Source organism: Puntigrus tetrazona, chromosome 13, assembly GCF_018831695.1.
Source record: "Puntigrus tetrazona isolate hp1 chromosome 13, ASM1883169v1, whole genome shotgun sequence".
NCBI lineage: Eukaryota > Metazoa > Chordata > Actinopteri > Cypriniformes > Cyprinidae > Puntigrus > Puntigrus tetrazona.
This window is the reverse complement of record NC_056711.1, coordinates 14,334,471-14,351,175: the sequence shown is the minus strand read 5'-3', so window position 1 is coordinate 14,351,175 and position 16,705 is coordinate 14,334,471. Positions and strand designations below refer to the sequence as shown.

The 16,705-nt window shown below is 36.2% G+C and overlaps 1 protein-coding gene across 1 annotated transcript; it reads right to left on the bottom strand.

Moving 5' to 3' along the window:
• Positions 1–6,314: 6,314 nt before the first annotated feature.
• Positions 6,315–11,285, bottom strand: tmx1 (thioredoxin-related transmembrane protein 1). Its single transcript, XM_043256249.1, has 8 exons — positions 11,076–11,285; positions 10,383–10,498; positions 10,257–10,302; positions 9,869–9,997; positions 9,590–9,635; positions 9,045–9,146; positions 7,741–7,804; positions 6,315–7,606 (listed from the first exon to the last, which is right to left on the bottom strand). Exons 1-8 carry the CDS (start codon positions 11,246–11,248, stop codon positions 7,428–7,430), a joined length of 855 nt encoding a protein of 284 aa, XP_043112184.1. The 5' UTR covers positions 11,249–11,285; the 3' UTR covers positions 6,315–7,427.
• Between the last annotated feature and the right edge of the window lie 5,420 nt (positions 11,286–16,705).

The following is a 16,705-nucleotide window of genomic DNA, read 5'->3' as shown; positions in this document are numbered from 1 at the left end:
TAGCCTGTGCAAATCCTATGTGTTGTGAATTATTGTTATGCATTTGATATAGTGCTTGTTTTAGCATATTAGCTGCTTTTTTGGTTTTAGAATTAACAACAAAACTAAGTTTATCCTACAATTCTTTTTACGCACTTTTTAAAATGATAAAAGAAGCCAAAACCTCTTTCTTAAATCCTCTGCTGTGTTCAGAATAGAAAGTAAGACAGTGCCTGTTGTCCTGAATACACCTTTAGAAGCTATGATGTTCTTTCTCTTTCTTTTTTTTTTTTTCAAAAACTCTAATTCTGTCAGCAATCCTTTTAAAGCACTTTTAATGCAGAAAGTATTTGCTGTGTGGCAGTTTGCACACTTTTAAATTTGCTGAATATTTCAAATGCTAATCTGAATACATACGCAGTCAGTCAGAAAGGTCAGCAGCATACGAATTCCATATTGGATGTGGTGGGCATCATCATCAAAGAGAGTTTCCTGTTGAAAAGATATATTGTTCATGACCACTGTGTGATCTATCTCACAGACATCATTTTTAGAAGTGCACTGAAAAAATCATCTGAAAGATTTTATCTGGAAAAGGCATGCAACATCACTACAAAATAAGTGATCTCAGCAAATATATAAATTATTTTCATCATATTTCATCATAAGACATCATACAAGACAGTAAGTTATAAGAGAGACATTAAAGTAATAGGCTGGCAATGCATCGAACCCAGTCAGAAAAGGTTTGAAATCACACTGGAGCTATATATATTATAATATTCTTGTCTTGGACAAATACTCCAGTGTCATGTTATAGAGCTGTTTATGCTTCTGTTTGAAACTTTCTCCAAACTGTCACCAGATCAGTTCGTTCTGCTACAATCCTGTATTCACAAATGTGTATGAGATGACACAGCATGCTGATACAAACTGGTGCTGCTCTCTCCTCCAGTGGTTCGATTCTCGAGAAGAACAGTGAAAGCTCAGAGGGGAAAGCAGCATTGTTTTCTCTCGAACAATCAAGACTTTTAGGGTCCACAACAGTTTAGTCATTCACAAACAAGATCGGTGCAGAACACTTCTCATGTTTAGTGTTGGTCCGTGCTTGACCTTCTAGTATCCCAGCGGCCCACAGCTATGTGAAAGCAAAGCCATGTCCTTACCGCCACCGTGACACCGCTGATTTTGCAAAACAAGACCAGGACAAAATCCCAGTGGGGTAAAGAATCAAGCCTAGGCACAGGAAGCTCTAAGGAGACCACTTCCTTTCCCAGCATTTCCTCCCTTTCTGTTCCACAGCGCTTTTAGATGAAATCACAGCTGCTTAAGTGCAAAAACACTGGTGTAAACAACCCAAGCAAAAAGATTTTATTTAACAGATAAATCATCTTGCCGAGAATTATATTTCAGAAAGAGAATAACGCAACTTTCAATGCCTCTGAGCTCAGACTGCACTCTAGCCGGGCAGAGCAAACAGCTAAATACATCCAGATGTTTTTGCCGTTTGTAACTGGAGACCACTGGACCTAAACAGATCACTCAGACCCTTAACATGCAGGGACAAAACTCAAACTTTATAGGATAACCTTCACAGCTTTGTCTTTACTGGATGCATTCGTTTTGCCGTCTTTTTTAGCATACTGTTAAAAATAAAAGTTCCAAAAGAAGTTTTGAGGAGTGATGCCCTAGAAGAACACTTTTTATTCCCCCAAAGATTCTTTCAGTGCATGTGCATGTCTTGAAAGGACCATTCTCTTAGCGCAAAGAGCATATTAATAATCTATAGAACTTTTTTGTCCACTTTAAAGAACCTTTTGTGCAGTGGAAAAATTCCATGAGCGTTACAGATTCTTCATGTAAGCATCAATGCCAGTAGCAATGCATACTTCTTATAATACGAAAAATCACATGTGACTTGCAAAAATGCAAATGTGCCCTTCATGTAGTACAGAAGATTCAAAACAATATGTTTGTTTGTCCATTGTATTTTTTTCTGTAATCATATGTTCCCTAGTATCATATGCAATGTCACGGTCAGAAGAAAATCACTGCATTTTAGTGGTTCTTTCAATTCAAGCTTTCTTTTCAAAGTGAAAATTATGAGAGTGTGTTTGTATATTTATGTGTGAGCGCGCGCGCGCCTGTGTGTGTGTGTGTATTGTGAGGCCTCCTCAGGAAATGGGTTTGGGTGGGGTGGTAATATGGGGTTGGAGAGACAGAAAAAGTTCTAAATTGGGCAGTGAAAAGCACAATGTCTCTACAGCTCTATAGTAGTAAACAGTCTAGAGAGCAACGGCTGCTGTTTATTTTAAGATATGAAATTATATAAAGTCAAATACAGAAGTATTATATAATATATAAGGTGCACTTGAAAGTCTCTATGACATAATCTAGTCCTTAGATATGGTTGGGGTCCATTCACAAAGAATAGCTTGCTTCTCAAAAAGCACTTCTGAGTTTATATCCATAAACAAAATTAATTTTTTCTCACAATTCTGAGTTAGTTTATACAGTTATTTTTCTACAATGAAGTAAAAAATGAAAAAGGTAATAGCAACCTCCATTTTCTAAATCTTTCAATTGCTAAATCTCACAATTCAGACTATCTATTCTGAATTTCAAATTCATATACTTATGTCTAACAGTTCTATTATTTATTTTATTATTTATCCTTTTTTTCCTTTTTTTTATTTTATAATTTTTTTTTTTACTTTATTGCCGGTAATAAGCATCCATTAAAAAAAGATTGAAATTCCTAATTATATATTAGAGTATTAGAGTGAAGTGAACAATTTTTGACTGTCATTAAATAGGTTGTGTAGTGTGAGAGTTTGAGCGGGCCCATGTTTCGGTCATGCTCTGGCATCTGAAAATGTGTTTTTAGGAGGCACAGGCTCATGGGAAAATAAATCAGACAAGCACATTCCAACCAGGAACGTTGTGACTCCTGCACCTGCTGCTCGAATCACTGTCCTTCTGCAAATCTCTAGTTTCACACGCAGAATTGCAGAGCAGGTATAGTTTTGAATAAAGGAACATGGACTCGGATGCAGCGACTAAGATAATACTTATTTCCTTTCCTTCAGAGTGATGTCTTTAGTCCGCCCCGTGTGGCTCTGTGCGGCAGCGATGCATGCTGAGAATTACAGTAATTACCTTTAATGACAGTCGGCTCAGAACGAAAACCTTCCCTGTAAACAACACACATGATTCTCTCCGATGCCTTAGGTTTAGCCTGAGATCTACATTAGTTTTTATCCTTGTGATAAAGGGGTATAATCTTGGTATAATGGTTTCACACACTGAAAAAGCTGCTAATTTTTTCTATTTAAATTCAATAGCCTAAAAAAAAATCTGATCACGTAAAAATAAAATGTATTTTAAAATGTAATTTTTCAGAGAGTTGAATTTTCAGCCGTCGTTAGACTAGTCCAGTGACACATGATCCTTTAGAAACCATTCTAATTTGCTGAATTTGATGCTCAAGAAACAAGAAAAGTTTTTTCAATGCCGAAAACAGCTGTGCGCTGCAGTCGAACTGTAATTTTTTTCAGCCAGGTCTCCTGAAAATGCGTATAGATGGTACAGTAAATGAAAAAGAAAAATAGTGCAACTGATACGCAAAATATATACTTTGACTTGTCATATATACTTTGGCGTATATATGGCAAGCAGGTGTTTAGCTTGCATAATGTGCACAGTTTTTTATGCACATCTAACCCAAAAATTTATATCCAACCCATAGCGTAGAACAAACTTTAAAAATGTCTTAACTGTCACTTTTAACCAATTGAATTCCTTTTACAGCATCCTTGCTATAAAAGAAATGATTTCTTTCAAAAAATACTGATGCCAAACATTTGAATAATAAAAAGAATTATTGAATAATTTTATTCTTTGCTAACGGCACATTCTCACCTCTCACTGCTAAATTAGCACACTATGTTGTAATTCAAAACCACTGTTAGCTTGATCCAGCTGAACTGCCATTTTATTTTCACAATATTGAGATCAGTGTCTCGACTGTGGTACATTACATGCACCATTTGTATAAGCGAAAAACAGCAGTATGTTGTGTCAACATGAGCACTTTATATTTTGTAGACGTAGTAACATTATCCGAGGCCGTCACTGACCGTGCAGGAAAGTGTTTGGTTTCACGTCCACATTGAAAGAAACTTTATACGTCTTGCGCCTTCCAATAAGAAAAAAAAACTCTTTCACATTTTGCACGTTATCTCTGGTCTCCTGGGATTTCAAGGTTGCGCGAGCGATTTTTACGATCGTGAGCATTGTGCGTGTGAATGCTTAAAAAGTGTGGAGCAACATTATCAAAGTAGAGCATCTGAAAATGAGGTTAGCGTATCCCTGAGGACAAGAGGGAAGGGTATCAGACACGGAGAGCTCTTCTTTTGTGTTTGAGAGAGAGTTTCAATATCAGACAATGTCATTGGTTATGCAACTATAGGCACAAGTTAATGGCAAAGGCAGCCTCCAGCAATGTGTGTACATGCGTATGACAATGAATACTTCTTTTGAATTTCATCATCATTGAACAACATTCACAATACAAACTGACAGGGTAAACAAACAAGATATTTCCATGTAATGTTACATGTTAGTGAATTCACATATATGCCCAAAACTAGAGAAGGATTATCAATCTTATGAACATTTAACCATTGTTTTACAAGAAAACACTATTTCAGTTTCTTTGTCATTATACGGGCTATATGTGTAACCCTGGCCTGGACCACAAAGTCATAGGCCTAAGGAGCACGGATATATTGGTAGCAATAGCCAAAAATACATTGTATTTGTCAAAATTATATTAAGTATATTAAGTAAAGATCATTTCCATTAAGACATACAGTATATTAAACTTGATATATATTAAAATATGAACTTTTTATTAGTAATATGCATTCTAAGAACTTCATTTGGACTACTTTAAAAGTAATTTTCTCAGTATTAAGATTTTTTTTGCACCCTCAGATTCCAGATTTTCAATTAGTTGTCTCTCAGCCAAATACTAAGTTCTAAATGTAAAAATTACAAATTTTGAAAAAATGCATGCAGCTAGTGCAACAACGTAAATCATGCAATGATAAAAAACAATAATTAGAGCATGTGATGCATTGATAGGGTATTTATAGTGAAGAGTTTGTATAGCTTTATGGTAAAAATATGCAATGATCATCCAAAAAAGTTTAAGAAATTACGGATTGCGTATTACTTAAATGGTACTGATCAATCTACCAACAGAATTTCACTGCATGTCGTACCATGTATGTATGTGTATGTGACAAATAAAATTTGAATTTGGAATTTGGAATTAGGATCCATGTGTATTCTAGCTCAAACAAGTACCAGATGCATGTATAGAAGATGTGAAAACCGTTCAGAGTGTGTGAAGTTTCCAGCAGTAGCAGCTGTGTTTTCTGGAAGAGTGCAAGCGTGTGTATGAGACAAGAAAAGAGAAAGAAGTTTCCAGATGTTAGTCCTGGAGCACCAAGCGTGCACCACCCAGCCCTGAAGAACGTACACCGTTGCTTGGAGAATCCTTGAACATCCACAGCACTTCAAACTCCCTCACACATATTTCTGACATAGATTCTTAAATTCATTCTGTGGATTTCAGCCCGCTCAACAAACAAATAAACTTTCAACTAATTTGTGCAGTGAAGCCCAGCTCATTGAAGAGTCCATGACAGGCTGTCTTATCTAAGGCCACACGTCTAGTAGTGAAAACTTAAAAAATACTGCCCTCTACAGATGCAAAAGTATTTTAAATATTTTCTAAAGTGCATGGATGCTGTGAATATTACATGCACCTTAGAGCACCAATTCTCAACCATTCTGATTCCAAGACAAGCCTTTGCCCATCCTACTGCAATAAAACGAGAAAAATGTATAATAATCTTCAAAAATCCATTGAATCAATACTTTCTCATTCTTACACTAAATTATTCTATTTAAAATAAATGCTGTTCTTTTGAGGTTCCTATTTATTAAATAACAAAAAAGTACCATGGTTTTTAGTCAGCATATTAGAATGATTTCTGAAGGATCATGTCAAACTAAAGACTGGATTAATGGCTGCCAAAAATGAAAAAATAAATCAGCTTTGCCATCACAGGAGCAAAGTACATTTCAAATCTATTACAACAGAATCCAGTTCTTTTAATGATTTTTCACAATGTTACCGTTTTATTGTACCCTACATAAAATAAATGCTGACCTGGTGAGCATTTAAAAAAAACATTTTAATGAACAGAAAATGTCAAATAAAAGCTAACATATTTGCAATCAAGACTGAAAATACTCAACACTGCAGCTTTAAACTGTTTATTTTAACAGTCCAGATTCAAAACCATCTCAAATACAGATACATTCCAAAACCAGTCTCTCACATCCATACACACACACTTTAAGCAATAGAGTTGTAAATACAGACATTCACACATTAGAATTTTTCTGCTGCGGACAAATGAGCAGAATACATTGAGAAGCACTTTAATTTTAGTGGATCAGTCTAATGTCAGGGGTCAAACTATATAGCAAGGATGATAAGAAAACTACAAGAACAAATAAACTGCACCCAAAAGAGTTGGAAGACCAAGATACATCCCAAAAATCCACCGGAACAAGAAAACACGGCAGCTCTACTTAGTCATAGTTGCCTATGCGTCATTAAACTAACAAAATGTAAAGAAACAGGGTGTGGAAAATGAAACTCATTTAAAGCAAATTACAAGAACAGAAGTCACGTCCTATGTGAAACTGTCTTTCGGTGTCAAATAATAATCATCACACATACACACATTAATAAACAAGTGCTAATTCAGGCGTTTTCTAAGTTCTCAAACTTCAGTAACACAAAAAAAACAAAGCAAAAAAAGGAAGCTGAACTCTACTTGGAAGAAAAACCGTTTAAAACAAAAGCAAATTGAACATTCTGGCTTTATATGACAGGCATCCAAAAAGCTCAAATAATAAAATATTTACAAAGTAAAGCACAAATATCTTTTATATTCCCAAAAGCCTCATTTACAACAGATTCACAGTGATGTCGTTGTTCGATCGTGATTATTTTGCTCAGTATTTATTTGTTGAATACTGCAACTGTGAGTCATGAAATTCCTTAAAGTCCTAATATTCCTCACACACACACTCACACACACTCACACACACTCACACACACTCTAGAGATACTGCATAGCAAGGAGTGTAATAATTAAAACAGGACAGGTGGAAAAGAGAAAACACACAAACCAGCGGCAAGAAAGACAGAAAAGCACAACCACATCAATCTTTCGGAGGGAGCTATGACATCACACGTGACATCATCGAGCTCAAAGAGCGCTGCCAGAGCGTGCCGTAGCGCTGTGGTTTGTGTGGTGGTTTTGTGCACAGTGAGCGAGAGACAGTTCCTCTCCAGTCCACTAGGTGTCCTCCTCCGGCACACCCACACCTCTTCTCCTGAGCACATCGGCTCCATCCGTTCGCCGCCACTCTTCCGTTTTTCCACCGTAATCATCGTCGTCATCCTCTTCCTCTCCGTCTGCCTCCTGTTCATCTTCCAACTGCTGCAGGAGACGTACCTGCCCAGCAGGCAGCTTCCCTACAAAGACATTTATGCGTCATCTCATCACGGTTTTGTTGCTGTCATATAATTTTTACTTTAATCATCACGCTTATTAAATATCAGTTAAATGTTCTTGTAGTCGAGGAGACTGGTTAAACATTCACACTTACTGTAGTGATAATCTGGCGCAAACCGCCGTGATGGGAACACGAAATCTGCGATGAAAACCAGTATCTGAGAAAAAGAAACCAAGGACACAATTGAAAACAGTTGTAATGATGTAAAAGCACACTAAATTAACCTGATTATAGAATCATGTTACAGATACTTCATACTTATTTAGATTTTTAAATCCACAATTTTGGAAAGATGTGTTCACTGCAATGCATTCTGGGATTACCCACTCCAGAATTTACTTACTGCAGGACAGATGGAGGCGCGGGGCACTCACTTGTTTTTAAAATACCGCAAATTTTTGGTCAAAAAGATAAGAGTAATGCATCTTTCTAATATGTAAAGGCTATGTCTATTTGTATGCACTCAACGCAGAACTTTTGTGAAATATTAAAAGCAAACAGGATGTGCTTGACTGTAAACGAAAGAGCAAAACATCGCCTATATATTTGCTTCTCAGAAATTAAAAATCTCTCTATAGAAAGTGAAATGGACACTTTCAAATTAATCAGTTCACATGGAAAACAAAAATCCTCAGATTGTGTAATCCATATGAAACATACAGGCGCATCACTACCGAAGACGAGTCAGTATCGCCGACTTCAAAGAAAACATTACTTCATCAAAATGTTAATGCAGTTTCTTCTCTGACACATTCATAATCATCCCTCCTGCCGGTGTGCTGTGGCGAGCTTTATGAGTGCACTTGAGTGCTTATTAGGCTATAGGCAATTAAAGGCTCATTATAATAATTTTAATGGTTTATTAATAAACATGCGATCAGTCGACTAATGCTTAAAATAAACAGCTATTGGTCTATTTTCAATATACGTACATGTATATACTTTTATATAATATAAATACTTTATATATATATATATATATATATATATATATATATATATATATATATATATATATATATAATATATATATATATATATATAATATAAATACTAATATATATTACATATATATATTATATATATATACACACACACACACACATATATACATACATATACATACACATACACATACATACATACAGACACACACATTGTATGCGATTAATCACGATTAATCATTTGACAGCACTTGTATCACTTTCAAAAAATGATCCAGCAGCATCTTGATAAAAACAGGAAATGCACCAAATCACCATTTTAAAACTTTTTTCTGATGGACCAAGAAATTGCTTATTTACTGCATTGTTTCATCAACTAAGTCCAGTTATGGTGATCACAAATCATACAACATTAAACCTTTGAATATTAGTATGTTTTGTGTGTATTCTTACCAATCCAAGGACCAATCCTGAGATGAGCGTTGCTAAAGCAAATATCCCATACGAGCCCCAAACCGGGACGCCCAGCTGCTCTGTTAAGTAATTATGGCAATGCTGAAACACAAAGTTTCAAAAAAAACAAAAAACAACTCAATTTTAATTACTGCATGAAAATATCTAAGAGCACATTATAATACTATTAGGTCAGGTGTATAACAATTAAATATATTTCTTTGCATTGATTCAGTAAACATATCTTCTGGCTTTAAATTATGCTTACATTATGCTATGTCATATGCAGAATAATGATACCATCAACCCTGCTTTAGGTCAGGTTTATTTTGCATTACTGACCAGCTGACTATATATCTGTGTCTGCTGCTGGTTCCTTCAACATTAGCTTACGGTATAAATTATTTGTGCCTGTAAGCCATAACTCTAAATTATTCAAAGAATCGATAGGAAAAGAGTGTTTATACTTTCAGAACTGAATTAACAAAACTTTTTTAACAAAAAATTAATTATAAAGGTAAATACTAATAGTCATGCACACACACCCTGATGAACATGGACAACTTGAAGAGGGCTGACATTGCGTTCATCCTGAAATAAAATAACAAAAACCAGTCAGTCTGTCACAGAAATTGTATCAAATCAAATATAAAAATAGTCTGCCAGTATTACATTAAAAGTGAGCCAACTTCAGAAACAGCATTAACCACACGCTGTGGATTCTCCGAGCTCCTTTTTCTGAAGATATTGCTCAGAGCTATTGCATTATTATACAATTTGAAACCACCCCAGCACACACACCCACACACACAGCATGTACTCACAGGAAGGATGAGGGGCCGAACCAGGAAGAGACCGGCTCTATGCTCTGCCACTTCTTCTCATCAATGAAGCTCAGGAAGTCATTTTTAGAGCGGGCTCCTTGATACCGCCTAAAGACACCATCTTTACAGCTGCCACACACACACACACACACACACCTATGTTTAACAATTTATAACTCCTTTTACACCACAAAGATGTAAAAAAGACAACTGCCGGTGTCTATCCATCAAAGAAAGAAAACAAACATTTAGCAAAAGTGCATTAAACGAATCGAAAATGAGATTATTGACTTCAGTAGTTAGCAACCGTGTTTACTTTTTGGATTTTAGCAAATCTATCACCAGCTCACTAACATCTAAAGAAAGGGTTAAATGGAAGGAAACCCACTGGTATATAGTTGGGAGAGCCGTGATGATGAACCTCCCACTCAAACCTGCAGCACACAGAAAAAGAATCATAAATACAGGCCATCAGGAGAGAAGAGAATCCAGACGTGTGCTGAGATAGTCCTACCTGGCTGCTCAGTGACGTCCACTTTGGCAATATTCACTCCCAAATCTTCTCCCCATTCTGCAAACTCATTCCACACAGGCTGGAGCTGCTGGCAGGCTGGACACCACGGAGCAAAGCTGAAGCAGACAGGCAAACCTTTTAATCCAATAACACAATCCCAGCCAGAGGAGACACAAAGACACTGAGGCTCATTTGTTTTCCATTGGATCCATTTAACTGCAATCCTCTTGTTCGGCTGCTACAGCTGGAGGACATGCGCAGGGCAAACAACGCTTAGACGCTTCTGAATAGAGGGACAGTGGAGATTCTGACATCTCTATGGTGTTGTTAGTGATGTTAGGCAGAATGACAGTCACAAATCAGATGCAATTAACATCAGTTGTGAATGATGCCGTTATTCTTCCTATAATGTACCTTTGTGTTCCAAGGAAGAAAGAATGTCATGAGGTTTTGAATCAATATTTGGGGGAGCTACTGAAGAAATCATTGTCGTTTTAAGTGAACTATGCCTTTACCCTCAGACCACTGAACTTCTTCTATCATGAGCCCAGCACAAAAACACTGCAATAAAAAGTAATGTAATAATCCGAAGATGGATATTTTAGATATTTAAGTTAGATCTACGTGCCGAATTAACCAACATGCACTGATGAACACCAGTAAACTCAGACTTTTTTGCACAATTTAACTCACAATTCGATCATCCATTCTCCCGTCAGGATTTCCTCCCAGTTTCCATCTGTGATTACTCTTAGATTGGCCGACTTGGCCGACGCGGGCTGCAGCACCACACATGTTGCGATAAACGCAGAAAACACACACGCGCCGGCTGTCATCCTGACCGTGTGTGTGTTTGCGCACGCCATGTTTCAGCGCCCACTGCTTGCCTTCCGCTTCCGCCTCGACTCTGACGTGCCGCTGATGGGCGGAGCCGCTTCGTTGACGTCATGGCGTATAACGGTTGACAGAGTTTAAAAGAAAACTTCACATTTATTAGCAGATGGTAATTATTTTTGATCTATCTATCTATCTATCTATCTATCTATCTATCTATAGATAAGAATAAGAATATAATAAGAATATAAGAATATAGATCAACTACTTATAAACCAGTTTCCTGAAATAGCTCATTTTGAAATCAATATCCCACATACAGTAATGTGTACTTTTTTTAGATGGATATATGACACAAAAGAAATGCAGCCTTCTCCATTTCAGTAAAGTAACTGTCATCAAAGCTGCAGTAGTTTACATCAGAGTACACTGTTTTATTGACAACATGACTAATTTGACTGTCTTGTCCGTACACAGTGACACAAGGACTTGTCATTATTGATGGCACTGACATATATTTATTGACACAGATATTTATTTTTAAGAGATGAAGTAAGGAGACCACAAGGGGGCGCTATGAGCTCTTTATTGCTCAAAGCAAATACAATGATTTTATTGATGTTATTGAAACTTGAGTTTTGAATTGAGTCGATGATTTGTGAATCCATTAGGAGAATACAAAAATCACAAATAAATTAAGACATTTAGAAATGACATTTTATGGTTAAAAAAGTAAAAAATGTGCTTATAACATATTTTTAATAGTCTATAGCCCCATATATTTTCCTATATTTAGCTGATACATTTACTCGGTTCGTTTGCTCATTTCCTGAAGCAACCCGGAAGTCATTATTGTGTTAATTATCTTTTTACAAGCCAAGGTTTTTAAGCATTATACTAATAGATTTTTACTATTTAACTCTGAGATCTTGTGTGTGTGTGTGTGTGTGTGTGTGTGTGTGTGTGTGTGTGTGTGCATGCTTGCACAGAACAATAAGAAAGAGAATGCTTGGAAGTTTGCTACAGAAACACAATGAGGCAGAAATGCACACACACCCTCAGAGGATGTTATTACTCACTCTCTGCCGACACTAAATGAGTGCTAATGACAGCACTGATGTGATAATTGCTGTGCCACAGTGAGCATGTTAATGCAAATGTGCTGTGATGCGATTGTTTAGACTGATTTATTGAGGAAAGCGTTATGAATATTTATGGTGAAATGTTTAAACTCATGTTGTTGTTCATCTGGACTTTAACGTTGCTAAAAATAGCACAAAAATATGAAAGCAATGAAAAAAAATAAGAAGAGTATTATGTTTGATGAGTAAGTAAAGTTAAATATAATATGCTTTTAAATGGCTCTTTTCATCTAATACGTGTTTTGCACGTATTTAATCAAAAATCAGTAGGTCTATGTCTGCTCTGTGAATGTTTTATAATTAACCTTCACCTGTGTAATGAGATATGTTTGACAACATCCAGCGGTGATTATACTGAACTAAAATTATATTGAAACATTTTGGACTTATTCTTCTTGCTAGCGTTTTATGCATCCTGAATTTTCACACTTGCATAATTTGTCAAAATTACAGCTCATTGGAAATGACGTGCAATAAAAATATTCCATTCACACATTGTCAAGTGTCCTCACACATCATGTCTCATATTTCACCTCAAGCATGCTCTTCACTGATAATTTTGTTTCCTTGGTAACCAAGGACACAAAAAAAAAAAAAAAAAAAAAAAAAACTGTAAAAAAAATATAAATAATTTTTAGCCTAAACTATGCATTTCTAAAAATCCATTAATTATTATTTAATGGTGAATTTTATTATTTAAAAACAAATCTGTATCTGAGCTTGATACAGCAAAAACAATAATTGCTTCCAGCACAGTAACACATTTTTTTTTAGATATTTCTGTGGAAAGTTAGGTTATCTTTGTGTTGGTTTTTAAATTTGGGCTGGGCTTGCTTGTTTGAGTTTTAAAATAAAAAGGTAATTTTTCACACCAAAAGTAAAACGAATAAGCCTCAGACCTAAGGAAGTCCAAATACACATCTGTACAGTAGAGGGAGCATCTCAAACACATTTCAGTTGTGCTGCCAGTCTGGATTGCATGAAGAATAGTAAGTGAGAATAAATTCTGGACAGACAGATGTTTGTGATGTAAAATGTAGTTTTTGGACGGTGGTGTTGATTATAGGGGCCCACAGCCGAGGGGGGGCCCTGGCGATCTCAACCGACTGACTGAGGCCAACCTTAAAAGACGCTCAGGACAGTTGACGGGCCACTGCTTTGTCACAAAAGCTTATAATTTTGCACGTTTTAAGGCTTGCCACTTTTTTCACCTTAAAGCGCTCAAATACAGAATTATCCGGTGTCCTTAATGTTAATCCAAGAATATAAACGAAAGAAAATCACTTACTGCTCTTGACTGAATTACTTTGTAGTTTTAACAAGAATTAATCCACATAGTTTTTCTTTCATTTCTAATGCAACCTTTTTACAGACCGAACAAAATTAAGCATTGCTTGGTAATTGTTCAACAAAGTATTGAAAGTTATTTATATTTTCATCAACCGTTGTCTGTATTTTTGGTTTTACATACAAGATATATTTGTTCTGATACAGTTTAGCTCTGAGTTCTTGCCATGTTTTATTACCATTTTCTAAATTATAGCCAATAACTGATAATTTGAGAACATCTGAAGGTGTCTTAATAAATTTTGGTTAAACTGTATATTTCATTTTTACAGTGAAGTATTATTTTATATTAGTATTCACAGATCAAATAAATAAATAGAATGAATTTACAATATAAACAATTTCAAACAGGGCCCACTGGTACAACCTACCGATGATGGTTATTTTTTTCTTGAATCCATGGAAAGAAGCAACAAAGGCATGGTTTACATGTTTCACAGTTTTTAGGAAGGACTCAAATTCTGTTCACATCGCTGGGGTTAGATCAGACTGCTCAATAATGTGTCTTGGACCTTCAGTATGTATGTTTTAATTATACTGTGTTGTAAATAAAATACAACTCATTTTAAAAAGCCATTTTTCAGTCTGCTCACATTCTTTCTTACCTGTCTCTAAGTCACAGTCACTGGTGGGCTATTGTTAGGAGAAGGGCCCTTTGTCCCTCAGGTGAGAATCACTGAATATTAATAACTCCCCTGCATACACTGCCTTCAATTGCAAAATATTTCTTTAACAATTTAAATGTAAATGTTTCCTGTGTGTGTTTTCAATGTATTGTTTTCTGTGAATGAATAAGCAGAATTATTTTCACATAATCTTGGATAAATATTCTAGCTTACAAGACTAGATTAGTTCAATCTTATGCAGAACTATTATGAGTATGAGTTTTATAGCCTTATTTCAGCTACGTTTTCCCCAAAACGTACAAACCATGCATAACATTTCTAAAAAATGCGGACAGGTACATCCATCTTTTTCACATATTGTAGCACAGTTTGTGCTGAATACAAAATAATTACACCAATACTATGTTATAAGTAGAAGAAACACAAATGTCAGGGCATTTAAAAACACCTCAAGGGCCCCAAAATCACCTCAGACCCCAGAGGGTTAACTAGGCCTACTTGAAAAAGTAATCTGATTACGTAACCCATGTCATAATGCATTACCCCCAAACCTAGTTAGCAAAATGTTCTTAAACCCATTTAGCCTGGCATAAAAAAAATCTCAAATGAATTCACTTTTATGTAATTAAAAGAGTCTCTGTCCACCTCTCCTAATATCCTCACATTCCATCCGGTTATCACCATGTACGGTGTGTTACGCAGTGACAGTTCTCACTGACGTCTGTGCACACACACACACACACACACACACGACAGGATGCACGTGGGAGGAGAGAAAACGCCGGAGACAGCATGAATAGGAGTAGGTGGATAGAGAAATCTACTTTCCCCTCTATTTTTCATCCTCTCCCTCTCATCCTCAATCTGAAACTGGCTTTTACCTGTTATGCAAGGGGCTGCCTACTCTCAGCATCATGGAAGGAGCGGGTTCATTTTCAGTCCTACCAAAAATAAATTCCATTCTGTGTGAACTACTGCCACACACATATGCTAATGGACAGGCACACTCATAAAAACGCTATTATGGATGCGGGTTGTCTTCATTAGATTGCATTACAGCTTTTATATAACTGTGGATGATGAACAGCTTGTGCACAAAGACAGAAGAAAAAAATTAACTTAACACTAAATCCACACACAGAGCAGTCTGATTGATTCCTACTTGATGCAAAATCTCTGCAGCCAGGATGTCGAACGAGTACTCTAGGGACTGAAACCAAGCCAATTTATAGTCCAAATTCTGGACGCCTTCTCCTTCTGCCTGGAGATTTTAGGTTTCTAAAATCTTTCAAAAGATTTGGCGTTACCTCCTTCAGCGAGAGCAGCTCCAGATGGACAGGCTGAAGCCGAGAGCCAGAGAGAGCAGTTGCAGAGCTGTTGAAGGTTTACTGTGCAGCTGCGAGTACAATCACGGTCCCTGCAGGTATTTAGAGATCAGCAGCTTGAGGAAAAGCGCAGTTTGGTCAGAGGTCAAAAGAGGGTTTTTTGTTTTTGTTTTTATTAACATCGTACATGTTTCTCCTATTTGCTCTGAAGATTGAAGAAGACAATATCTAAGCATTTTATCAACAAATAATTCATATAACAAATACCAAAAGAAAGAAGAATAGAGTCTTTTTTTTTTCAGCTTGTTACCAAGGTAACATTTTTTATTTTCATTTAGTTTAACTTAGTATACTAAATAACTAACACTAACTAAAGTAAAATAAATAAATAACAATCAATTAAAAACTTCTTATTCTTCTTAATTTAAAAATGACAAAACACACAACAAAATTACTTAAAAAAATAATAATAAAAAATAAAATTTAACTTTCTAAATATTAAAGGGAATTATACATGTGTGTGCAGTGCAGGCATGTTGGTTGCATTGTGTCATATGCATCAGTTGAAATCATTTGCGTTAAGAAGGTCAAGTTCTAAGCATCTCCTTGAAGACGCGCAAATAATGTCACGCAAATATGGCTGACTCTCTGCTCTGAGATCCTCAATAACTACTGGCCCCAGTTTAGAGCCTGCTCTGTGACCCAATTACTGCAGTAAGAATAAAAATGATTAAGCAATTAATTTCCCCCCCACCAAGTCTCTCTCACACAGATACTCACGAGAGTGGCACATGGACAAAATTCACATGGCACTCAATCACAGGCCTTCTAACACACACACACACACACACACACACACTCTCTACAACAACCTCAATACACCCACACACACTCTCCTGCACTCCTCTACTAGCACTCACGTTTCAGATGCTCACACGTGTCTAAAAACACATGACACAATACAACACAGAGGTCAAAAATTTGGTCAAATCAATAGCAGCCGACAAACATCATCCGGATTATTCTAAAACACAGTATTACCTTACTGT